Below are 26,169 nucleotides of genomic sequence, written 5' to 3'. Positions count from 1 at the left end.
ATTTGGGCCTAATAAATTTAGTCCCAGGTCCGAATCCGACACTCCTGACACCAATTGTTACAGACACGACTTTGATGTTATGGTGGGCCGAGCGGAATGGCCGCCGTGTCCGCACAAGTTACCCGATTATACTCGAACCTTGGCCGAGTCGCGCTACGCTAGGTCAATGAAGGAAAAGGACACAACGGCTGGGATTAAAATGACACGACACCAGGGATACGGTTCTCAAGACCTCCGGAGGAGGTTATATTATGGCGGAAGGTTAGATTACAGGAATGAGAGGGACAGCATAGGAAGATAGGCACTTAGACACAGTCTTATCTAGCCCCGACAGACGACAGATAAACGGGACAAAACTGACTCACACGGGGATTGATGGCAAGGAGGGGCAGGTCTTCGATGGCTCAAGGTGCACCTTGGCTCAGGGGCAAAATCGACCCGGTCCAGTCCAAAGATGCGGGAGGTCTCACTCAGCGCTCGGAGGTGGTGACTTGTCTTCTCAAGCTGGGGGCGCATCTGACGTCACGTCCGGTAAGTGGCCGCGTATATCCGGCGGGGAGTGACACGCCCTCGGCTCGTTAGCTCCGCCCCAGATGGAATCGGCCCGTTGCTTCTCATTGGGTGCGGGGGTTACCGGGCTCCGCCCCTGACGAGGAGCCGACAGGCAGCCCCTTCGTGGTAACCCCGTCGGCGCACATGGGTAATGGCGGCTAACCGAGCCGGAGTGAGGACGCACACTCCCCGCGCGCTGTTGTGGTAGTTGTGGTTGTAGTTGTTGTTGTTGTTGTTGTTGTTGTAGTTGTTGTTGTTGTTGCATGGGGAAGATGGGAGGAGGTATGGGGAGGTCCTAAACTCACTACTGGTGCCATACGATCACATTCTGGTGCAACGAAGAGTCAGAATTAATGGAAACGAGTCCTTAACTGACATAGACTAAGAATAACTAGCAAGATGTCCGAAAGTTGTCTACGTGAGATGCGGTGGACCTGGGCACGACATTTAATGGGGGAAAAAGGGGAAGGTCGGTTCTACAGAGTGTTATTTACAGGCAATGGGACTAGGGAATGGGGGATTGGGGATAGTTGGGGAGTGTTGGGGAAATAGGGGAATATTTACAAGCGGATATGGAGGCCAAATGCCATATCCGCAACAATATTTACAATAGTGGTATAGGTAAAAGGTTATCGATTAGGGCCCATCCATATATTACATATGCACATAGATCAAGGTGGTAGTCACATCGCCTTATACAGGTCATTAGAGATATCACAGTGGTGCCAGAGTGGGAAGGACTGGGCTGTATTTGAGCAAATTATACTCGAGATAAAGAGAGCAATGACAGAAAAAGATGGGGAGAAAAGGGAAATAAATTTGGGAGGAAAGGGAAGGTCAGGTATGGATAGAACCATATGGGTGGGAAGGAAATCAACTTGTGCCATATTTGCATACGTAATAGATAGATGGTGTAATCAGTGTGAAATTTATTTACAAAAGATTGGTGCAATGATGATGCAGCACCAATCTTGAACATCATGATCTTCTGTCATACAAATTGGTTGATATGGTTATGGAAATGAGCCAAAGCTGCAGGACACCACAAGTGGTGGGGTCCATCAATAAAATTCCAGCTCATGATCCAACGATACTAGGCATACCCGACTTAGCTTTTCCACTTCACATCCGCAGGTACCAAGCTGAGGATCAGTCCTTAAGCTCAGAATCAATGTCTTCTCTATGCAGTGTCCTCCTCGAAACACTGGCCATAGTGAGCATGCCAAGACTCGTTAAAGGGGAACCCAAAAGCAAAAAAAAAAATTTTTTTAAAATCATTAATCAGGTCTAATTTGAAAGGAAAATGTTTTGAATTTTTTTGCCAATCGCAAAGTTTCGAAAAAACCCCTGATGTGTCAATTTTCGATTGCACCAGTGAGGTCACACTCATAACCCACCTTAATATTAATAGATGTTTACATAAAGAAATAGTGCATGTCGATCGAGGATTCCGATACCGATTTCACCGTCATTAGCAACTCTTAAGGTTCTCAATATGTTGAAACTCGTTAGTGGGATTTTGAAGAAACTATTGGAGACAAAATTAGTGATGGAAACGCTTTTGGGGGAATTATGGAGCCGTATCGTTTCGAGCCTTATGTCAGTGATTCAGATGAAGATGGAGACAATGGAAGTGTTGGTGAAGATAAAAACACCGGTCGCACGTTCACTACAGATTGGGAGGTTTTGTTTTTTCGTTCAATTGACGGTTTATAGGGGCTTTTGTAGTAGTTGATAAATCATTTATATTACTACAGAAGCAATACGGCACAACACAGCACGGCATGTACAAAGCACGACACATCAGTGCACGGACACTGACAACGCACAGAGACCTCCCAGGCACATTCGGACACCGCCGGCCAAATGTGCGATGAATGCTTTTTTCCACAGTCACAGGTTGACCCGGTGTCCTTTAAGTTACAGGATCATCCAGTTTCATATTTTCCCAGGATGCCATTTGTGTCTGTGGTGTATCGTGTCCATGGTGTGTCGATGCACTTACCAACCCAGTGGAGGGTTGGGGGAGGGTAAGGGGGGGGCAGATGGGTGGTGGTAAGGTGAGATCGGCCAACACAGGTGTTTTATTCACCGCTCAAATCGCCCAAGTCCATACGATGGTAACTTTGTAGAGATGGTCTTATAGTTTCGAGCGACGGCTGTTTCTGCCAACCTAACTGGGTTGGTATCGCATCTAAATCATGCTGGATAACCACAAGATCTATAGCCATCTCTGTTGTTTCATAACAGTGCTCTGTAAAATGGTCCAAGCATAAAAGCGAACATTTTGTAGGCCTGATCCACACTCGGGTAATTCGGACTAACTTGGTCTCTTTCTAGCAAACTTAGGGTCTTTCGGCCATTGGTGTAGCATGAAACAATCTCGGATGTTATGTTTTCAACCTAGTTTATCTGTCTGTGAGCACGATATGTGAAAAAGTTAAGGACAGGTTCAGACAAAACTTGGTGGACAGGTTGGGTGTGTGACAAGGATGAAATGGTTAGATTTTGGTAAAGATCCAGATCTGGATATGAGATTTTAAAAATTTCTTAAGTAAATCTTCACCATTCAGAGATGGGGCCAAAACAAAACAAAGCAAGACATTTCAAAAAGTTATGGACGCATAATGACAAAATTTGGTAGATGAGTTGGTTTGGACTGTGAGGTGAGAAGAACAAGCCAATTCGACTTTGGTTCAGGTCCAAATCCAGATCCGGCCTGTCGGTGGGATACAAAACGTAACCTGTTCAGCCTAGCGGAGGTATGCGCTCTACCGAGTGCCGTTCTAGTTGGTATAGCATTCTCTTCCACCACAACGGATACTGCACATTGTCCGAAATGAAGCCGAAGATTACAGGGTGAAGTAAAAGCAAGTGCAAGCAAGCAAACTACCGTTTCGCTTTATATACATCAGCTTTCTTATCAAGTTTGGCAATGTATCAAACTCCAACTAGAAAGCATCTGAAATTGCAAAGCTCGTCTGCATACCTTTGTAATCAGACGTCTTCTTCTTTTCCGTATGCTCAAAATAAAAAACAGTAAAAAAAGAAAAAAAGAAAATTGATAGTGATGCAGCCTTGACCTTTGACCTTTTGATCTAGAAAACAATCGGCTTGTAACTTTTGATTGGTGAACCAATTCAATGACCCAATATGCAAATTATTAAAATTTCAGGTCAATCAGATGAAAATTGACAATTTATGTGATACTGACCTTTGACCTTTTGATCTAATTATTCATTTGCTTTTTTCATATTCTCATAATAAAGCTTTGTTAAAAATTTGATGACAAAACTCAAATGGTAAATTTAAATTTCAGGTCAATCAGATTTAAATTGATGATTTTAAGTGATGCTGACCGTTAACCTTTTGACAAAATAATTAATTTGTTTTCTCCATATTATCATACATAATAAAGCTTTGTTTAAAATTCGATGACAAAAATGAAATGGTAAATTTAAATTTCAGGTCAATTGGATGAAAATTGATGATTTCATGACACTTGACCTTTGACCTTTTGACAAAATTATTAATTTGCTTTCTCCATATACATAATAAAGCTTTGCTGAAAATTCGATGACAAAAATGAAATGGTAAATTTAAATTTAGGTCAATTGGATGAAAATTGATGATTTCATGACACTTGACCTTTGACCTTTTGACAAAATTATTAATTTGCTTTCTCCATATACATAATAAAGCTTTGCTGAAAATTCGATGACAAAAATGAAATGGTAAATTTAAATTTAGGTCAATTGGATGAAAATTGATTTCATGACACTTGACCTTTGACCTTTTGACAAAATTCTTAATTTGCTTTCTCCGTGTTATAACAAAGCTTTGATGAAAGTTTGATGAAAATAGCTCCGATTGGAGGTTCATTTCTGGGCCAGTTGATGCACAGAATTCCTTTTTGTAAAATATTTGGAGGAGCTTGTGCATGTATTCCGGAGCATTGCCGGACAAGTACATTAGGAGCCAGATGGGATTGCCAAACAGAAAAACCCAATTTGTTACATTCAGGACTCAAAACAATTGAGAGATAGGATTTTCCAACTGTTCAATGAGCACGATTACCTATTGACAACCGATCAATTGTTTCGAGTGATAAGGAAGAATGTAAAACAAAAACTTGTATCACAAAACATCAGAATATACATGATGTAATCTTGCACTGATAAGGTCACGAGAAACAATCCATCCCTCCTTTGCATGTCTTGCAAGACATCAACAGCAGCAGTCTGCACTGTAAATGCGCAAGAATGTGCATGATGTGGTGTGCATTTGCTCATCATATGCTAACCTGATGCTTCAAATGAGAACAACTTTGTATGTACAAAAAAGCTCTGTTGCAAGTGCATGTACAAGGGAGACGTTTTATTCCTCAATAAGATTTTTCCTGCCGACTTACCCAGCGCTTCACAGCGACTCTGACATAACCGTCAGAAGAAAAATGTTTCTCCATGAAGTTGTTCCTTATGTCTGGGGATGAGATGAAAATCTGACGTAGCCAAGTCAGTGAGTGCTTATTCATGGTGGTACTCTGTTGACCGTCTCTTACTCTCAGGATGGAAATTGTGCACCCAGCTCTCATTTCCAGAGCTTCACAGCACCGACAACATGATGTTGGCATTTGCCACCTTGACTAATGTATTTACTGAGACATCTAGTGTCAGAATCCCAAAACTTTGCATCCAGTGAGGGGAAGAACGAATGTGCGGACTGTGCTTTGTTTTATTTGAATATCTTCACCCGTATTGGAGAAAAAGAATAGGAGGCATTACTTTTCAGCAAGCCATCATACCAGCAAGGAAATCAATAAACACAAAAAGGATTTTATTTTTTTGTATACAAGATCGAGGCTAGTGAAAGAGCGAACATTAATCACACAAAGTCAAACCGACACATAAAACACAAAAAATAAGGGGAGCAGTAGACAAGATGGGGAGAGGGGGAAGGACACAAACACAACATTTGAGAGCAGGGACATCGGGAGAAATGTGGGAGGGGGAGGGCTTGGGGGGAGGTGGGAGAGGTATAAAACATATGGACACTGCAAGGACTTCCAGGAAAGAAGTTGGAATTTCAAAAAAAAAAAAAAGTATCTGGGGTGAATAAGCAGGGGTAGAAAAGATCAAGGTTTTGGATGGGGGAAGATAAGAGATGGTGGTGAACAGCTGTTTTAAAGACCTGGAGGGAGGAGTGGGATTGAAGCGAGTGAGGGAGTTTGTTCCAGAGGCGGGAGAAAAGGGGAATGAAAGAGTGAAGGTGAGCAGAGAGCCTAGATTTTGGCAGTTTAACCATAAGAGGGTTGCTGGCAGATCTTGTGCGACCTGTAGGAATATTAGGGGGACAGAGCACAGAGAGAGCTGGGGGAGCAAGGCCGGAGAGGAGTCGGTAGAAGACAGAAAGACCACCAACCTGCCTGCGGTGAGGGAGTGAAAGGCCCTCGGAGTTAGCTTCATCGCAGGAGATTCCAATGCTTCTGAAAGCTTTGGTTTCAACAGCGTGAAGCCGAGCTAGGTGTGAGGCAGGAGCACCAGCCCAGAGGGGAGAACAGTATTCCATTGAGCTGCGGATGAAAACCTTGTATGTGGTGAGGAGCTCAGGTGTGCCAAGGAAGGACGAGGAAGGATAGGAGAGATGTGAAGAAAGAATAATTTGAAAGTAAAAGGTGTGGGTTTTGGTGAGGGTTAATGAAAGAAGACAAGAGCTGGTGGTAACTGGATACAAGAGTGGGAATAAACAGACTTACGAAGATGGTTCCACAAGTGAGACAAGAGCAATATAAATATGTGGATAAGCATGCCTCAATTTTGGAAGCCGAGCAGAGAGGTGGTTAATGAAGAATGCATGCATACTGATGGGACTGATGATGGGGCAGAAGTTTGTGGCTGGTTCTTAAAGGCAGTTTTGATGCATGGTTTGCCCAGGAGATGTCGGCACTTGTGGTGCGACCCAGAAGTTCAAGGGACGAGATCTTCCAATCATAAAGGAAGTAGAAAGGTGGAATCACAAATAATCTACCGACGGTAAGACAAGGTGCAAGTATGAGATTTGTCTTGACTAGATTGAATCACATGTTCCAGGTGTCAGATCTTTTTTAGGTCTGCAGAGGGGAAAGCAGCTGCTGGTCCTTCGTCATTGTGATAGAGTATCATATAAGACATACAGTGCATTCAGAAAGTATTCAGACACCTTCACTTTTTTCACATTTTGTTATGTTGCAGCCTTATGCTGAAATCGTTTAAATTCATTTTTTCCCTCATCAATCTACACTCAATACCCCATAATGACAAAGAGAAAACAGAATGTCAGCAAGTTTTGCAAAAGAAAAAACTGAAATATCACATTTACATAAGTATTCATACCCTTTGCTATGACACTTGAAATTTAGCTCAGGTGCCTCCCATTTCTCTTGATCATCTTTGAGATGTTTCTACACCTTGATTTGAGTCCACCTGTGGTAAATTAAATTGATTGGACATGATTTGTACAGGCACACACCTCTTTATATAAGGTCTCACAGCTGACAATGCATATCAGAGCAAAAACCAAGCCATGAGGTCGAAGGAACGGCCTGCAGAGCTCAGAGACAGGATTGTGTCGAGGCACAGATCTGGGGAACCCTACAAAAAATTTCTGCTGCATTGAAGGTTCCCAAGAGCACAGTGGCCTCCATAATTCTTAAATGGAAGAAGTTTGGAACAACCAGGACTCTTCCTAGAGCTGGCCGCACGGCCAAACTGAGCAATCGGGGGAGAAGGGCCTTGGAAAGAGAGGTGACCAAGAACCCGCTGGTCACTCTGGCTGAGCTCCAGAGATCCTGTGTGGAGATGGGAGAAACTTCCAGAAGGACAACCATCACTGCAACACTCCACCGATTTGGGCTTTACGGTAGAGTGGCCAGACGGAAGCCTCTCAACAGTGAAAGACACATGAAAGCCCACTTGGAGTTTTCAAAAAAGCACCGAAAGGACTCTCTGACTGAGAAACAAGATTCTGTGGTCTGATGAAACCAGGATTGAACTGTTTGGCTTCCGTCTGGCCACTCTGAAATAAAGCCAAGATCGGTGGAGTGTTGCAGTGATTGTTGTCCTTCTGGAAGTTTCTCCCATCTCCACACAGGATCTCTGGAGCTCAGCCAGAGTGACCATCGGGTTCTTGGTCACCTCTTACCAAGGTCCTTCTCCCCCGATTGCTCAGTTTGGCCGGGCGGCCAGCTCTAGGAAGAGTCCTGGTTGTTCCAAACTTCTTCCATTTAAGAATTATGGACGCCACTGTGCTCTTGGGAACCTTCTCATGCAGCAGAGATTTTTTTTGTAGGCTTCCCCAGATCTGTGCCTCGACACTATCCTGTCTCTGAGCTCTGCAGGCAGTTCCTTCGACCCCATGGCTTGGGTTTTGCTCTGATATGCATTGTCAGCTGTGAGACCTTATATAAACAGGTGTGTGCCTTTCCAAATCATGTCCAATCAATTGAATTTACCACAGGTGGACTCCAATCAAGGTGTAGAAACATCTCAAAGATGATCAAGAGAAATGGTAGGCACCTGAGATAAATTTCAAGTGTCATAGCAAAGGCTATGAATACTTATGTAAATGTGATATTTCAGTTTTTTCTTTTCAATAAATTTGCAAAACTTTCTAAAATCCTCTTTTCTCTTTGTCATTATGGGGTATTGAGTGTAGATTGATGAGGGGAAAAATGAATTTAAACGATTTCAGCATAAGGCTGCAACATAATAAAATGTGAAAAAGGTGAAGGGGTCTGAATACTTTCTGAATGCACTGTATATGCAAAGATGAAAAGTTTTGTTGGGCATCATGTCATTAATTTTACATATGGAGGTCAAGGTGCTGCACTTGGGGCACTCCAGGCTCCACTGGGAGAATCTGTTGAGGGCGTTGATCGAACACGTGCGCAAAGGGGCTCTGTGAACCAGGAACAAAGGTGGTCTTGGATGCCACAGGTGGAAAAGGCTCCTCACGATCGTCTGTGATGACTGCACATCGGATTTTTATGTGAAAAAATAAAAAATATTTTTTCACATAAAACGGCTTTTTTGCGCGCAAAAAAATTATTTTGCTATTTTCGGAGAAAAAAAGAATTTCGCCCTTTTTCGGGAAAAATAAAATAAAATGCCCTTTTTGGTCGAAAATGTCTGGCAACGCTAAAAAAAATTAGGGAATTTTTCGAAATTTTAAACTGCGATCGAAATTTTTAACTGCGATCGATCTCAAAAACAAAACGTTGCGTCCACTTGCGTGCGTTGCGTCCCCAGCGTGTACAGCAGTGAGGCGGTGTACTACAGTGAGAGAGTGTACACAAAGTGTGAACAAGTCTCCTATCAAGATGAGTGCTGCTCTTCGTGACAAGTGGCTGAAGGAATTCAACGCTGGCGGCGATGGGGCCACCTTCAAGTACGTGTCGAGTGACACGGCTTTCTGTCGAGCTTGTGAAAAGACTTTCCGGGTGAAGCAGAAGTCTGAGCTGGCCCAACATGTCCGAGGAGACCGCCACAAGAGCAACTTGGCCTTGAAGAAGAAGAGGACGGTCACGCAAGCCACCATGGAGGACTTTGGTGGCGGAAAGAGGCACAAGTGCGACGTCGTGGCTCAGGAGCTGTGCCAGGCCATGCTGGCCGCTGGCATCCCATGGTCGAAATTGGAAAACCCTGCCCTCCGGTCGTTCCTGGAGAAGCACATCACTCTCCAGATCCCCGATGAAAGCTGGATTCGAAAGCACTACCTCGACAAGTGCTATGACGAGGCCTTGCCGGGGATCCGTGCCGACCTCGGACAGCAGCCCATCTGGCTGTCCGTCGACGAGACGACCGATTCGGCAGGTCGATATGTGGCCAACATCATCGCGGGACGCTTGTCCAAGGAGGGGTACTTTCGTCCCCACCTCGTCCAGTGCATGTTTCTGGAGAAGACCAACTCTGGGGAGATCGTGTGCGCAGTCAATGACACGCTGCGCTATCTTTGGCCTGATTTAAAGCCGGAGTGCCTCAAGGTCCTCGTCAGCGACGCCGCGGCCTATATGATCAAGGCCGGCCATGCCCTGAAGGAACTCTTCCCGGACTTGCTGCATGTGACTTGCGTTGCCCACGCGCTCCACCGTGTCTGCGAGACAGTCCGAGAAATGTTCAAGGACGTCAACGACCTGATTGCCACGATGAAGGTGTTCGTCAAAGCCCCGTCGCGTGTTGTCTTTTGGAAGGAGCAGCAGCCCAATCTTTCTCTCCCCCCGGAACCCATTCTGACTCGGTGGGGGACGTGGATCGACGCCGCGGTGTTTTACGCCGAGCACTTTGAGGCCGTCAAGGACATTGTGGACCAGCTGAACGATGACGACGCGATGGCAATCCGGAGTGCCAAGGACCTGTTCGGAAAGGCAGACATCAAGCTCAGTTTGGTCTTCTTAAATGCCCACGTGTCGTTCATCCCGAAGATCCTTAAGCAGCTGGAGGAGGCCGGCATGGAGCTGGCCAAGGCCTTCCAGCTCCTTGATCAGGCCAAGGAGGAGCTCAAAAAGATCCGAGGCTGCCGTAAGGAGATCCTGCTCACCAAGTTCAAGGCGGTGCTGCAGCGCAATCCCGACATTGGTGTGCTGAGGACAGTGGCTTTGATCGTGGATGGAGATCAGCACGGATCTGAGGTTGGTGTGCCGGCTGGAGTCAAGCTTGCCGACATCCCCCTCTTGAGGTACTGCCCCATCGTCAGCGTCGACGTGGAAAGGTCCTTCTCCGTCTACAGAAACGTCCTCACCGACCGCCGACACCACCTCACCAAGGAGAACATTACCAAGATAATGATTTCAAACACCTACTTTAACCGTTCCTAAAAGGGTCTTGTCAATTTCTTCTAGTCCTCTACTTATCAAACAATGTGGTTGCAATAAAGGTACCTGAACGTCATTTTTTACGAGTGCTTAATGTTGTGGAGGAAAAAGCTTACCATTTTTTGTTCTTTTTTTGACTGATTTCTGAAAAACTTGGTAATAATAAAAAATGAATAAAACGGGGGAAAAAAATATTTCGGGATTTTTTCACATAAAAAAAAAAAAATTCCACTTTTCAAAACATAAAAGGCCTATTTTCTTAACATAAAAATCCGTAGTCTAGCTGATGACTGATGAGGCTCATTTTACGGTGGAGGGAAAGCCTTTTCACTCCCCTCTTACCTTCCCATACATTTGCAGTCACCCTTTTACCACCGTAATTGCTGAAAATCTGCTGCACATTCCCAGATCATGTCCTGTAACCATGGGATAGTCTCCCCCAAATAAAAAGAACGACCTTGTCGTGACGTCACTTTCTTTTTTCATTAACTCTGCCACATTCTTCTCCCTCCTCCATAACCCTCATATCCTCAAACGAATAGGTCATCTTTCCCTTTACACACTAGCTCTAACCATCCCACCAACATGCTTACATAATAAATGGGAAGCCATATGCTTCTATTTGTTTTACACCAAAGAAAAAAAATCACAAATTCAATAGTTATGTTGGTAATTATGAGGTCACGTTCTAATATTTTCTACAAGGGGTACATACTAATATCGTGGTGGGGGAGGGGGGAGTGGAGGCTGATGGGAGTTGGGGGGGGGGGGGGGTGAGGAAATGATATGACACCTCCTATGCAAACAGAGAACTTTCTAAGGATCTTGAGTCTTGAAGCAAAGGTGAGAATGCTGTGATACAGGATTCTAGAGGTCACTCTTGGCATGGTATGAAAACATTAACTGGAACGTCACTCGGTAGAGCACATACCTTTGCCACACTAAAAGTTTACGTTGTGTATCCTACCGATAGGCCGGATATGAATCCAGACCTGCACCAAAATCAAATCGGCTTGTTGTCCACGGTCCACGTCAACCAACCAACTCACCCACCTAATTTTGTCACAACTCGTCCACAACTTTTTGAAATATCATGCTATATGTCGTTTTTGGCCCCATCACTCAATGGTGAAGAATCACGTCAAAATAAAAATAAATTCTCGTATCCGGATTCGGATCTTCACCAAAATCAACCGCTTCGTTCTTGTCGCACACCCAACCTGCCCACCAAATTTCATCCAAATCCGTCCCCAACTTTGAGATATCCTGCAAACAAACAAGCAAACAGACAGGGGTGAAAACAAAACCTCGGTCCATCGCAGATGGCGGAGATAATTACGTATCTCAAACGAACCTGCCGAGCTCACAGAAGGACATCCATGCAAATATATAGCACAAAATGCAACACTTCTAAAGGTTTGCATTTTTAGTTTTGCAAACAATATTATCAGAGCACTTCATAAAATTAAACTGCCAACGATTAGATCAAATTCCTCAACTACATTTCAGCTCCAACTGCAGACAAACTGGTTTAATCGCACCCATCTTGCTGCGAGTGTATGTAATAATCAGCTCGTCATGCCAAAGACAAATGGGAATGTTTGCTTGGGACTTGCAAGTCCTCAGAGTGGATCTAGCTCCTCCACTAGCCTAATGATCTATGCACATGGAAAAAAAAAAAAAAAATTCAGAGCTCCTCAAGGCCTTCAAGAAACAGCTCACACAAGGATTCTATCTGACCTTTAACCTTGCAATACACTGCTATTAGCCAATCATGTGGACCCGACTAATAACCACAGAAATGGTAATCGACAGCAAATACAGTACTGCCATTTCCCTAATTATTTGCACACATGCAAAGGAGAGCTGCAATAAAGAGCAACTAAATAGATTTCACAGCAGAGTCAGGACTCGCGACAAAGCAAGAAACGGCTAACACGCACACAAAAAAACAAAAAAAAACAACATATATTACAAGATAGGAGAAAGACCCACCATCACAAAGGCACAATTACGAGTAGCCTTTGATTAGATGCAGTTAGAAACCTAGAGGCTTCACCTTTTTAAAATCAGGTATTGTCTGCGAGTCATTGTAGCACCACTACCTTCGTAAAATACGAGACTTTTATTTTGGAATTAAAAGAACTTCAAATCAGGACAGCAAGCATATAAATGATCAAATCACCAGCAACATCTCTCCCTCAACCTGAAAGCTCACTCCAAACAACTTTTCCAACAGTCGATTTCCCCCTCGACTCGACACCCTCGTGGGATACGAAAGACAGATTGAGGACAAGGTTGGAATGCATTTCTCACCTGTGAAGTGGAGACGAGAAACACTCCTCACCCACAACCCACAACGACTTTTACACAAATACTGCTCGTTTTCTGAGGTTAAAATTTGAGTTCCCTTCTGGTAACCTGCAATGAGGTTTCAGACCAAATAAATGGACCCCCTGCAGTGCAGGACTTCACATGTAACAAAGTCCACCTCACATGGCAATTCCGACTTTGGTCTGACCTTTGCAGTGTGCTTGCTGAGATGCCACGCTAACAGAGAACAGAACATTAACACAGGACCCGATATGCGACGACCAGGCCAATACGGGTAGGAACAGTTACATCACCAATATGTATAGCTCCATAAACATAAATAAGTTTTCAAACATAAAAACGACAACAAAATTGTCTTCAGAACACCAAAAATCTCGTAGCAATTTGCCACAAATAATACAAATTAAATATATTTCATCTCTACAGCAGCAGTGTGTAATGAAAATTATACTTTATTTTTTTGAATCACCTTCGAGCATCATTATTAAGAAAGTGACGCGCCGCGGTCGGGCATATTTCAGAAATCCAATCACTCATAAAGGGGAGCCTTTGGACGGTGTCAGCAGTTCACCGTCCCAGGAATGGTAGCTACTCCCGTATAAACGCCTCCTGATGTCCAGCAGGCAACGATCCTTCCACGCGGATTTCACAGGTGAAGCCAATGGTCCACAGGGAGGGTCATGTGATGTGGTGCTACATAGTCCAATCACCAGGGAAACTGGCGGATTGCTTGTGAAACGGCCATTTCTTTCGTTGACAGCTCTGTGGACAGGGTGTCAAAGCCACATGCTTCCAGAGGATGCGAGCATCCAGCTCCATCTTGAGACGTCTCTCTCCAGCGTCCATTCCAAGTTCAACTTTGTTCGGCGCACAGCCATTTGCTTTTGATATCATCGAGAAGTGCACAAGATTTCAATGTCTAGAACAGAAATGCAAAAATAAAACAAGAAAGAGCAATCAAAGATTGCAGACCCTCGCCAGGACGTGTTTTTAGTGGTTTTTAAGGCTCGTGTTAAAACAAATATGGCGGCCGAACCATGTGGCCGATGACGTCATCATGATTTTTTTTTTCAATTTGTCCCTAGACTACGCTCAAGAAATTTCATCTTGATCGGATGAAGTTTTGTACTAGTCGAATCATGACGTCATAATGGAGGGACCTATGACATCATCAACATATGTTATTCCCCATGGAGAGTTCTTTACAATGAGCCATGTCTCAATTTTTTATATGCAGTGCTTTTGGAGATATAGAAGTGCAACGTTTTTCGGTTTTTCCAAGATGGCGCCCATACCACGTGACATATGACATCATAATTATCAAAACAATTATACAGGAGGAGTTGCATCTATGGTGAAAATTTCCTGTCAATCGTACTAATGGTTGCAGAGAAAATCATATTTATTCTGTGTGGACAAACAGACAAACAAACAGACAGACAGACAGACTCAAATGCAATACCCGCTCCTCTGACGAGGGTAAAAACTGTGGATCAGGAAAATGAAAATTTCCCATTGCTCAGTTTGCCAAAACATCGAGAGCGAGCGTGACATTGCAAATAGAATTGCACGTACCGGTGTGTTGCTAATGTGCAGCTCTCCAGGAGGTGCGAACTGGCACGCTCTAGGTTACCAGAAAAGTGCTCAAGAACCCGCTGGCACTCTGGGCGTGTGGCTATGCTCAGGCGGAAAAGTTGCTCTACCTGCAGAGAAGCAAATAAATGGCAGACAAGAAGAGACACATGGTTAAAGATCACAATGTAGAAGATACTGCCAAGCTGTAGAAAATCTGAACTCTGCGAATGATTGATTACTTTGAGGTAGTGTACCGCCTGTGGCACATCTCGGCCGTGGGCTTGCAGTGCTGTCTGGCTCTCCTCTGTCGTCACGCCATGCACACTTTCCAGCACCTGCCAACAAAGTAGAGTAAAGAACACCCACATGAACCGGATAATTGCGCCATGAGGTCTATTGCTATAATGATGCAGCAAACCTCTCCCCTTCCCCTCTTCCCCCCCATTCTTCCAAAGTAGCTGAACTTTACAGCAAAGATTGTGGACATACATACCTGTCTGATCTTGTCCTGCACCAAATTAGCATCACTATGGCAACCTAGCACCGCATCATCACAGTTCTCTGCACCAGGTCGGGTCTCAGCAACCACCAACCCCTGGTCTTTGTCCTCCGTATCACTCTCCCGGAAAAATCGCTCGTACCTACAGACACAGCAACTCAAATTGACCCAACAAAGTGGTATCTTGATGGACACTGCATTTTTGTAACCCCCCTGCAACTTCCCCCTTCTCTCCCCTAACCCAAACACCTACAATATAGATGCATCTGTTAAGGTTCCCTTGATTCGAGAACTTGGTGAGCATTTTGTTTTGCCATCAAAATGCTTTGCAGTCCTTTTTGCCAATACTGTTGGTTAAGGTCAAATCAAAGATGTATGCCATTAAGCAAATATAATTTCGCAGTACAATATAAAATTTACATTCAGTTAATGCAATTTACCACCAGAATAATCCATGGGTTCTACAATCACGGTCATTTTTTAGATTGGTAATTTTGAGGGTGACATCCCCTGCTGAATGTACTTCTCAGGCTGAAATTTATTTATATAATTGACTCTCATAGGGTGCTATGATAATGACTTCTCTGTTCGTATGCAGCACAAGGCTGCGGGGTAGCATCATTGGCTGACGGGGCACGGCTGTGCTGCTGATGAAATGCCCTCTACTGAATCGGGGCAGGAATTTGGCCACGGTGCAGGCAATAGCTCCCCTAGTCTTCGTAAAGGACACCGTGGGGTATTTGACGCCCACCAACTAATGCTGGCAGAGGAGACACCTGTTTAACATCCATCCGAGGGACGGCACACTCATTGATGAATCACCCTCTGCCTGTGAATCACCGGGATGACAGTTTATAGCTGGGGCGGGATTTGAACCTGGTTAAACAGCTTAAAGGTGAGTGTGCATACCTTCAGGTCATCCTGTCAGCCCATGATAATGACTGAAACTAATAACAATAAAACACAAAACAGCTGTAGGGTGTGATATACTGTCATCGGATGGCCATGGAATGTTTGAGTGGCCAAGATATACCAACTTATCAACTTGGACCAAAAAAGGTGCAGATTGCACGGAGTTAATTTCCTGGGCTTGGGCACTTTCACCCTTACATGCAGAACAAGTTCAGAAAGATTGCTTTTGCTTTCGGTTTTTCTTTGCATACTGGTAAACTGTTCTCGGAACACAAAGGTCCAAACAGTTTGATTGAAAGCTTCGGCCACTTAAGGAGTATTAGACCACTTTTTCCTACAATCTCGCCCACAGCAGGAGACGTGAAAATCCACCCGGGACAAAGTGGGAACAACCCCCAAGAGGCCTGCACACTGAGCTCTCAGAAGGCATGCCAAAGCGTATAATTTGCTTGCAAGAAAATGTGACCTAATTACCAGGGATCCGCATTAATAAGCATGTAGGAATCAGCCGCAACATTGCCTTCGAACTTCTCCGAATCAAATTCACCATCTAATGTCCACTCGGCACTTGCACTGCTTTGATTGCAATACTCATTAATGGCATCCGCTTTGATTTGTCTTTGCCACTATTGAAATAAGAATGGTAATCGGTTCTCAGCACCTAGTGGTGCAAGCAGTGCTGCACTTGTGGAATCGCAATATGGCGGGCACAGAGATACCAATTTGGAAAACCTTGGAAACGCTGTCATTTTCCTAAGGAAAAGGATGGATTTCAGAGAAATTTGACAGCAAGTGAAAATGTCATTTTTGGAAATGGGTTTCAGAAACAATACGAAATTCATTAACAGAAAGAAAAAAATATCTCAGGGCCTACATGATCTCTTTGAAAGCATTCTCCCATCTGATTACCTTCGCAAAAGCGGAAGGTTATGTTTTGATCGCTGTGTATTTATTTGTATGTCTGTGTGTGTGTGTGTGTGTATGTTATTCGCATAACTCAAAAAGTATTCAACCGAATTGCATGAAATTTGGTGGGATGATTGGTTATTATACGGGACACATTTGATTAGATTTTGGGAGCACTCGGGTCAAAGGTCAAGGTCAAGGTCACGAAAAGGTCAAAATCGTATTTTTACCATAGCGTGGTCAATTTTTATCCAATTGGCATGCAACTAATGCCAAAATGTTCAGAATTCAATGCCCGATCTTGTGATATACGACATGACCCAGTGAAGACATTACCCTTGTTAGCGGTTGGGGGTCAAAGGTCAGGGGGGTCACGACCTTGCAAAATGTGCGTTTTTTGTCATAACTCGGTCAATTCTTATCCGATTTGCATGAAATCAGCACCAAACTGTTCACTGTTCTGTTCCCTACACTCCCATGCCAAGTACAGAACAGTAGCTGCGGCGAAGGTATGCGCTCTACCGAGTGCCCGTTCTAGTTAACTTCTTGATTGGTGAATCCATTAACACATCACCAATGGCATGCAGAGTTATGCAAATGCTGGATTTGATCAAAGTACCCTTTAAGTTACATGGCATATACAGTATACGAGCCTGGTCATATGTTTAAGCCGATCTGCCTTGCTGACAGAACTTCAACGTAGAAACGTGTGTTCAATAATGATGCAAACAAATGCAGGCATGCCCATAGACTCTGGGGTTGTCGTTTTGGGTAAATCCAATAAATTTTCTATTTTCATTAAATGCAAAATTGCATCTTGATTTTCCCCTCTCAATCTCAATGATGTTATCCCCAAGGGATAAATATTTCACAAGTCAAAAAGAAAACGATGAAAGCCTTAACGATTCTGCCTAGTCACATGGATTTACTACTTTTTCTCAACTAAATAGAACATCTGAAAATGTTCACATCAAAGCAGAACATGCACCGATATCTAATTGTATAGAGACACAAGAAAAAAAAATCAGTCTAGGCCTCACCGGTCCAGGTATGCAGGCCTTTCTGGCAGCAAGTAGTAGTGGGTATTGCTTTGTTTCTTTCCATCCTTGATTATAGGAAGGATGCATGGGCCACGAGAAGCCAGACAACACGTCTTCTCTTTACCCAAGCCAACTGTTGCAAACTTGGGATCCGAGGCAAAACTTTGTGTTGGAGGCATCGGACGTGTGCCACTTTGGGGTGAAGATGACAGTGAGACAGACGGTGGCACTGCAGGCATAAACCCCTTGGGGCTTGGTGTACGTGACAGAGGAGGTGACATTGGCTCACGGGGCGGAAGACGAGGTGGAAACTCTCCTTCGCAGACCCATGACGGCGAATGCCGCGTACGGATCATTCGCTCACCCTCTTCAGAATCACTCCCCCAAGCACCCGCTTCACTACTACAACCACCACGAGGTGGTACACGTGGTGGTCGGTCCTGAAAAGTTTGTGGTGGACTACGAGAGCTGTCCCGCAGTAAAGGGGAGTCACACATGAAGTGCGCTGGGGGAAAACGCTCACTTTCACAGCCCCAAGACAGAGACTCTCGCAAGCGGGTCTTGCAAGGGCTACTGGGATTGCTTTCGGTTGCCTCCAACAAAGGTATTCTGGGAAGACGGTCAGCATCACCGCCCCAGGATAAAGACTCACGCAGCAGCACCTTTCCCACCCCACTTGGGCATTCCTTTGGCCACATGTATGAAGAAACCTCTGCAGACCAACGGCTATATCCATTGCGTTTGGCAGGCAATGGTGGAATCGGCAAACGTGGTGGTACCTCAGGCCTATCATCGGCTAGAACTTTTGAGTCACAGCTGGCTGGCGCAGAAGCACGAGTCGTGCGGCACACCTGCCTGCGCTTCTTCGCACCATCCCGAAGATTGCGCCGCAAAACTTCCGTGCCAGGTTCCTTTGACGTTTCAACATCCGTCCGGCTCTCACTGTCGGTCTCATAACCTCGGTTGGTGTTGCCAAAACCTTGACCACATGCATAGAAACTTGCCAAAAGGTCTGTTGTGGAGCCAGTGGTGCTTTCACATAACACAGAGTCCGTTTCGGAGGCAATACCCCGATGGTCCTCTGCATAATGTGCTTGTGGTTCTTTTGTAACAGCCATAGATGGCTGCAGCAGTGGATGGCCATCCCGATCCAATGCTGATCCTAGCTGCCCTGGCCTCATGGCATTCTCAGCTACCCGATTGCAGCAAGTGCAGCTCTCACTACCGCAGCATGGAACAAGGCCGTGTTTATCAGGTCCCGAGCGAGTCAAATGGTTGCCATTTTGATCTCTCACCCTTCCCACACGTGCAACCTTGGTTTGGCCCTGGGTCAGACCATCTAACATGGAATCATCCGCCAGAGAGACGGCTGCAGCATCACGCTCTAGTTCACTTATGGCCGAAACTTGCTCACGATCTCCATAGTCTTGTGCTTCTCCAGGTAATTCCCTCGTCACAAATCTCTCCAGCTCACCAAATGATCTTGCTCCGGTATGCACGGCTGGCACCACAGTCTTGCAGCATTTCAGCTGGCAGTACTTGCGAAAAGGAACCTTCTTGTGATTCGTATCATCACCATTGCATTCGCCCGTTTCATCTGTAGCGTGGAGCCCTGGTGCAAAAAGGTAGATTAGACGGCTTGGAAGAGGCCAACAGGCTACATTACAACATCAGCAGCTTTTGACTTCAGGAATACAACATCACTTTCAAGGTATTTTAATACCAAAATGAATTGGTGAATGATTGCTGGCATAAGTTATTACATTTGTAAGAGGACATAAGCGAGTTAATGAATGAATATGAATGATTGTTTTAAAGCCATTTTCCCCGCTAGAGCGGGGGTTAGCCTTGCGGGCACCATGACAATCATGGTTCCTTGTTTGAAGCAGTTTTTTTTTATGGCCGGATGCCTTTCCTGACGCCAACCCTTAGTCGCCTCTTACGATGCGCAGGGATACGGTGTACCTATTCTAAACCGGGTTACACACCGGGATCATTCATCCCAGCAAGCTAGTACTCAATTTGCTGACCTCGGAAGGATGACAGGCTGAGTCAACCCCCCTGGTGTTAATTTAGCGATCGACCGGGATTCGAACCCAGGATCCTAGGATCCCAAGCCGGCACCCTAACCGCTAAGCCAACACCAGGCTAAGGACATAAGCGAGTTAAGAAATTCGAATTTAAATTGTCAAATCTAGTCGACTTGTTCTCACAGTTGGCCGTTTTGTTGTAACGACTCAGTAAAATGGAACATACTCGTCTCATTAGGTACTCTGGACTGCTGCAACATTGCTAGCAACGTTAAAAAGGTCATTTGTATTAAAATGAAGGAAAAAAAAATCCCAAAAAGTTGAAACTTGGATTCAAAACAAAACATCAAACATTGTTGTTATAATAAGGGAAACACTTGCGCATCATTTGCCAAGAGGCCAAATCCAAGCACAAAGGCTTTGGTTGTGCATCGCACGTACAGCAAAACAAATGTCACGCCATTAGCAAAATTAAAATGGAACACAAAAGTTTCACTTATTTTAATCGAGCACTGCACTCAGTCATTTCACAACGCACTCGGCTAATCCTCAAACGAACACAAAAACACAAACACACACGTCCATGTGCGGAGCTTTTTCATGAATGAAAATGGAACACATTGCAATTCAAGCACACTGTAATCGATCTGTTTGCGGTGCGGCAGAGGCGGAGTTTCCGGCGTTTCAAATGCCACAGGGCAGTATGCAAGAGCAGCGATGGGACAGTACAAAGCAGCCAACCCGAGCTACGTCTCCACAAAGCAGTGGGCCTGCATTCTTGCATGTTGAGCCAGATGCGGTAATCCATTAAAAATATTTTTTCTGTATTTCTGCTCCAAAACCAGTGGCATTTGAATGCTCCTTTCTTAAAACAAAGGCACAAGGGAAGATACCAAAAGGTCAAAAGGTGCTAAAAACATGCCAGGCAAGGGGCCCAGCACCACACATAGCAGCCGACCGACACTGGAATCCAGCCAGACAAGAAATCTTTTGGCTGATGGGTGCTTGCCTTACAAACGAATTGGTTCCTGTCAGGTGATGAGGTGCGTTAGTGCTTACATAGCGTTTCAAAGTCACACAATGCCAGACAGTGGCAAGCTTACTTGCGTTTTTGCTGCAGAGCTGAGGGGAGAGACAAGCCTGGGCCTGGGATTCCGACAGGATGAGAGCGTCCGTCGAGCCCATGGGGTTTCCGGCTCGGGGCCTGCAGCACCAATTATTAAGGTTTAGTGCGAGTTACATCAAATCCAAAAGTCTTGGCCCAGGGTTTTACCCTATTTAGACCCATGTTAAAAAGCAACCCTCGATCCAACTGCGCTTTCCAACAAGCCAATAAACTAGGGAATCTTTACAATGGTTAGAATGTACCCTCGCACTTAAATTGGAGTATTGAAGCAATGCAAATGAAAGCACACAAAATATTTAAAACATCAACATATTCTAAAAAGAAAGACAACAGAGCATGTGCAGAGAATACGCAAGGCCTGGCTAAGGCCAGACCAGGAAGACGTGTACCCTTTCTTGTGTTCGGCATTAATCATAGACAACCCACTCGATGAAATGGAAAAAGGCAGAAACCCCTTCAAACATCTTTCGTCAAACAGCTCCCCAGGCAAGTGATAAACTAATGACTTACAGCTGTTAAAAAAATACACCTACATCGGAGACTAAAGGAAATATGCGATCAATTTTCCAGGAGGGATTCCCTCACAGAATACGGTGGATTTCTGTTAACATTCCAAACCACACGTTCAACCCCCAGCACAGCCAAGCACTTCCCAAAGAAACGGAAATCCAAAAGGATCGTGTGTTCGACTGCTTTGCCAAATAAAATGCCTAGTGCTTTGTGTGAGCGACAAATCGATCTTTGGCATCAAGTAGGCCGTGCTGATATTTTGGCAAAATTGTTATCAACCTCTTAAAGCCGGACAGAGAAAAAGTAACCGATCTCGACGGCTTTAATTTTTTTTTTCCGACTTACAGGTCATGGTGACGGGTGTGCTGGAAATCGATGGGCCGGGGTGATGACGACACGTGCTGTCGGCCACCCTGCGGCTGCTGAAGGCAGCATTGGGAAGCTAAGGCGCTGCTGGAAAGTGCCTGCAGGGTGGAAGAGTCGTGCTCCGGACGAGTGTCGACCACTCTGCGAGAAATATGGTTGACAAACAGGTTGCGGCGTTCCTTTCCAGGCCACAAGCAGCTGTTGGAACTGTAGCCCAAACAAAATGAGGGGAGAATGGAAGAAGGATGACACTTGAAAGTGAAAAAGGATAGAGGACATACTCTCGGCTCGGAATGTAATGACGCGTACGTCCCACATACTATTTGGAGACCCGGATATATTGACAACATTGCTCCTGTAGTTCTCCATGACAATAACCACTGCCATGTCACAATTGTCACATCCCCCACTAATCTCTGCTAGTGCTGCTTAAACTAATGAAAATTTCCTTTTTTGGCTGCATCGATACGTGCTGAAAACAATCCCGCAGACGTATCGTACTTAGTTTTGCCTCCATTTACTCGGACCACATCAGCAACCGCTCGACGACGGAACCAAGTAACGCACACTGCATTGGCACGATAAAAGGGTCACTTCGCAATCATTGCACGATGACAGAATAAATTACACTCAACGGATGCTGCAATGCAAATATGCTGCAATGCAAATATGCTGTCGTCGGTTTACATCGGGAGGAAACGAGATGCGGTTGACGTTTTCAGCGCTTGCCCTTCATCAGAGTAATAAAATAAAATAAATGAATAAAAATGTCATCACTTCATAGTTTATAACACCTATGTTTTACATGAGGGTTTCAAGTTTTTGATGACACCCCTGTAGATCTGTTGCTCGAAAATGCTTTCACCGCCTTTTCCGCAAACTCGGTGCAACAAAATGAGAAGAAGTCAGAGACGTCATCATTTTTCCTGCGTATCACTGGTCACCCGTCGAACACCAGTATAATGATTAAATGTTGCCAGGAACGTACAGCATTACTTGTAAATCACACGCCCGCAAATTTCTAATGAGAGTCAAGTGGATGCCATTGGTAAGCATCTTACCCAAAGGACAGTGGGCACGATGGAGGATTGCCGCAAGTGTACAAGGTACAAGGGAGGGAAAAGCAAAGTGTGAAACAAAAGGTTTCGAGCCAATGTATCTAGAACCACGAGAGAGCAGAAATCGCACTGTGTGATTGCCGCCAGGTGACCAAAATCATCAGGTCGTTTATTCGTGAACTCACTAGATGGCAGCACTGGGTTAGAGGAGCCTGAATCCACAAGGTATAGAGAACGATAGAATAAATTAACGAGTAGGCACGAGTCGATATAGCAAATTCCTCGAGGTGTTCTCAGCCATCACGAAGCGCACAATGAGGGCGATGGCAGACTGGCCTATACCTCGATCTAGCACCTCTGACTCCATTGCTTTCCTGAAACCCAAATGGGATTTTCGTTTGGGGATGTTTCACAAAGAAAGAGAGTAACAGTCGGTTCTTCGTTATCCTCGATGATGAAGCTGACTGTGTTGGAGTCCTCATGGTGGAGCTCTTCGTGGTGGTGGATTGCCCTGGAAGCACATCAGACTTGGGCGTTGAGGTCTTCACGGGTGACCATTGACGACTCCACTTACAGGTCATGGTGAACCCAAACGTGGTGGTCTTCGACTGGAGGTGGGCGGTGGACGACCCCTTCCCTACAACCGGGCTTGCTGCACGATCACCACCGAGACCTTCCCGAGGAGGCCCCGGCCAGCTATATTTACTCGACGACGTTGAGAAGAGGCCACGACCGGCACTCGGCGGCTGGAAGCTAATTTTAGGGAGAAGAGGAAGCAAGACAGACGGTGAGGGCAAACAGCGTGGATGTCACACCGAGGCATGACAATGTGTGCGACTAAAAGGAGCAACCTTTGCACGTCACACTCCATATTATCATTCCTCAACATCGGTCCCCTTCATATTCCAGAGCAACATCTTCGTTTCCCCATCAAGCCATCAATCAGGTATTGTTCACCAAATAAATGAATAAAATTTTTTTCCAAGCACAGATCCTTGAAATAGATAGCCTACTTCACCAGCAACTTCCTTCCCTCCTTCATTCCTGAATTATGGAGCATGAGTACAACTTTAATTGTTCCCAGTTCTTGAGAAAAATAATAATCTTCAATCAATGCTCAAGATCTACCTCCAACGTGGAACCTTTGTAGTCCATCCCCCAAAATTGAAGTAATCACCCACACACGTCTGTTCGATGGGATTGCAGGAAAATAAATTAAACTAAGGGGCAACTCCTCTTTGTGAACTCATTGATATTTATCATTTAACTTCTGCTATTCGTCATCAAAACCGGAGATCGTGTACCTAGCTACTCATACGTAGCACCTGCACATCATGGTGGTGTGCGTCACTCTACCCCTGCATCGGCGGTGCTCGACGAATGGAGGTCGAGGGGACCCCCGAAGGAGCATCCCCACCCCGCCCACGGAACCCGTTACACGCACATCGAGCGCGTCGTTGTCACTCGACGCACGTACTGAGCGATGCACATGGCACAGGAGACACCGCACGCACGACGCGGACTTCGCGATCGCCGAGGGGTCCACGTCGGCCGGGCCCCTTGTAAACACGCGTCCCGAGTCAACGATCCCGTCGGCCACCCCGACGACCCCCCTCGGAGACACACGTGGACCTCACCTGTGTTCGATGCAAAACATGAAGACGTAATCCGTGCAGCGACGCGAACGCACGTACAGCTCTGGCTCCTCCGGTCCCTCCACCGAGCTCCGTTTTCTCTTTCTCTTCAAATTCCGCGGTCCCTCCTTCACGCACGCACACTACCGCTGCTCTAGCGCTCCTTCCTGATCTTCCTCACGCATGCTCTTCTTGCGACTCATCTCCCCGAAGAGCATTCCTTTTTCGCTTCTCCCTTGACAGGCAAAGGCAGCTCACCAGTAAACCTGACTGTCTCCTCCTCGCCGGCGATTTTATCAACTCTCAGCGCCTACACCCACCACCCGCTGACCCCGATTGGCTACCTGCCATGCACTCGGCGCGCTCATTGGCTAAGGGCCGTTGCATCACGCGAACCGCCACGCCTACTTCCTGGCCGCATATACTTGGCTCGAATGCCACCGCACTTCGTGTCACAGTCCTTGGGAGAAGGGACAGCACGAGTTTGGCAGTTGAGAAGTGACATGGTGGAGCTTGTGGTGCCTATTTACAGGTGCCGTATGCTTCGTGCAGGTGTTTTGTGCTCGGCCGGACATCTTCAAGCCAAACGATCATTTAAAATGTGAATCCATTTGTTTTGCCTTTTGAACGAGCGATTGTCACCATTGTTGATACTATATTCCACTTGTGAGATTAGTGAAAATGACTCATTACTTTCTATTGAACTTTACACGTGGCTTCTCTCGTTACACAGGTCACTGTGCTCGAATTCCATGATTAAAATAAATGGGAATTTTTACCTTAATAACGTTCCTGATAATTCAGGGGTTGTACTTTGTTTGAGTGTCCGTCCCAGCGAGCTCCGAGTGTAAACCCGTCATCACCATCGCTCACAGAAAGGGAAGAATGAGGAAGAGAGGATCAAGATAGCATGTGCACTATGGCCTGCTATTTTAGAACAACATGTTTTGGAGGGAAGCGGGAGATTTAAATTAGAGGGGTGAAAAAGAAATATTGGGTCAGAATCTCCTCCCAAAACCAATAACTCCCACCAAGTCTATCGTCCCTCCCTCCCCCCCCCACCCCCCGTCATACCCCCACCCCCCGTCATACCCCCCATCCCCTGTCATACCCCCGCACCCCCCGTCATACCCCCCCATATACAGACACACACAAACACATATACATATACACACACATACACAAATATACATATACACACATACACACACACACACACACACACACACACACACACACACACATACATATATATATATATACAAACATACATACATACATACATACATATACACACACGTACACACACACATACGCACACACGAGGGAAAAGTAGTCTGATCGGATGTGAATAAGCTCAAATACCTGCTTTGCCAATCATCAGGATTACTTACTGTTCAAGCATTTAGTGTGTGTGTGGGTGTGTATGTGTATATATGTGTGTGTGGGTGTGTATGTGTATATATGTGTGTGTGTGGATGTGTGTGTGCAACATGACAAATCGTTTTAATAGGGTCAATGGATGAATAAAGCTTTAAGAACGTGTGCTCTGAGTCTGGGAGGTCCGTGGTTCGAACCCTGATCGAGTCATAGCAAAACACTTCAAAATACGTGCTGCTTACATGCTTGACGCTCAACATTCAAAACGATATAGCACAAACAACCATAGGTTGCCAATCATAGCGCAGGCTTTGTTGGGCTTATTGGCCTCCTGCGTTAACATTTCTTGTGAAGACCAAGGGAACATTATTTTATTATTAATATCCCAAGATGACGTTTT

General features: G+C 45.3%; 2 protein-coding genes across 4 annotated transcripts in view; one reads left to right on the top strand and one right to left on the bottom strand.

Annotated features, from left to right (window-relative positions):
* The window catches only part of LOC144891699 (uncharacterized), a 1,187,956-nt gene that overhangs the window by 275,993 nt on the left and 885,794 nt on the right, over positions 1 to 26,169 (top strand). The window lies entirely within an intron of this gene.
* Positions 12,510 to 24,723, bottom strand: LOC137424606 (uncharacterized). 3 transcript variants are annotated; one of them, XM_068112225.2, is made up of 8 exons: positions 24,393 to 24,723; positions 21,677 to 21,904; positions 20,799 to 20,899; positions 17,666 to 19,277; positions 14,802 to 14,949; positions 14,548 to 14,643; positions 14,309 to 14,436; positions 12,510 to 13,652 (listed from the first exon to the last, which is right to left on the bottom strand). In XM_068112225.2, the coding sequence occupies exons 1-8, from the start codon at positions 24,410 to 24,412 to the stop codon at positions 13,646 to 13,648; spliced, it is 2,340 nt and encodes a 779-aa protein (XP_067968326.2). In that variant the 5' UTR covers positions 24,413 to 24,723; the 3' UTR covers positions 12,510 to 13,645. The 3 variants fall into 3 exon arrangements, with proteins under 3 accessions (XP_067968326.2, XP_067968327.2, XP_067968328.1); XM_068112226.2 differs by having other exon boundaries at positions 21,677 to 21,838; positions 24,393 to 24,657; XM_068112227.2 differs by lacking the exon at positions 21,677 to 21,904 and having other exon boundaries at positions 24,393 to 24,657.

The sequence above is a fragment of the Myxine glutinosa genome, chromosome 4, assembly GCF_964187855.1.
Source record: "Myxine glutinosa chromosome 4, kmMyxGlut1.1, whole genome shotgun sequence".
NCBI lineage: Eukaryota > Metazoa > Chordata > Myxini > Myxiniformes > Myxinidae > Myxine > Myxine glutinosa.
Note: the sequence above shows the minus strand (reverse complement) of the source record. Positions and strands in the feature narration are given on the sequence as shown.

Coding starts and splice junctions, on each gene's coding strand:
- LOC137424606 (XM_068112225.2), bottom strand. CDS start 24,412: ATGTTTTGCATCGAACACAG. Junction 20,900..21,676: donor CACACCCGTCACCATGACCT/GTAAGTCGGAAA, acceptor TTGGTGCTGCAG/GCCCCGAGCCGGAAACCCCA. Junction 14,437..14,547: donor AGGCGGTACACTACCTCAAA/GTAATCAATCAT, acceptor GCTTCTCTGCAG/GTAGAGCAACTTTTCCGCCT.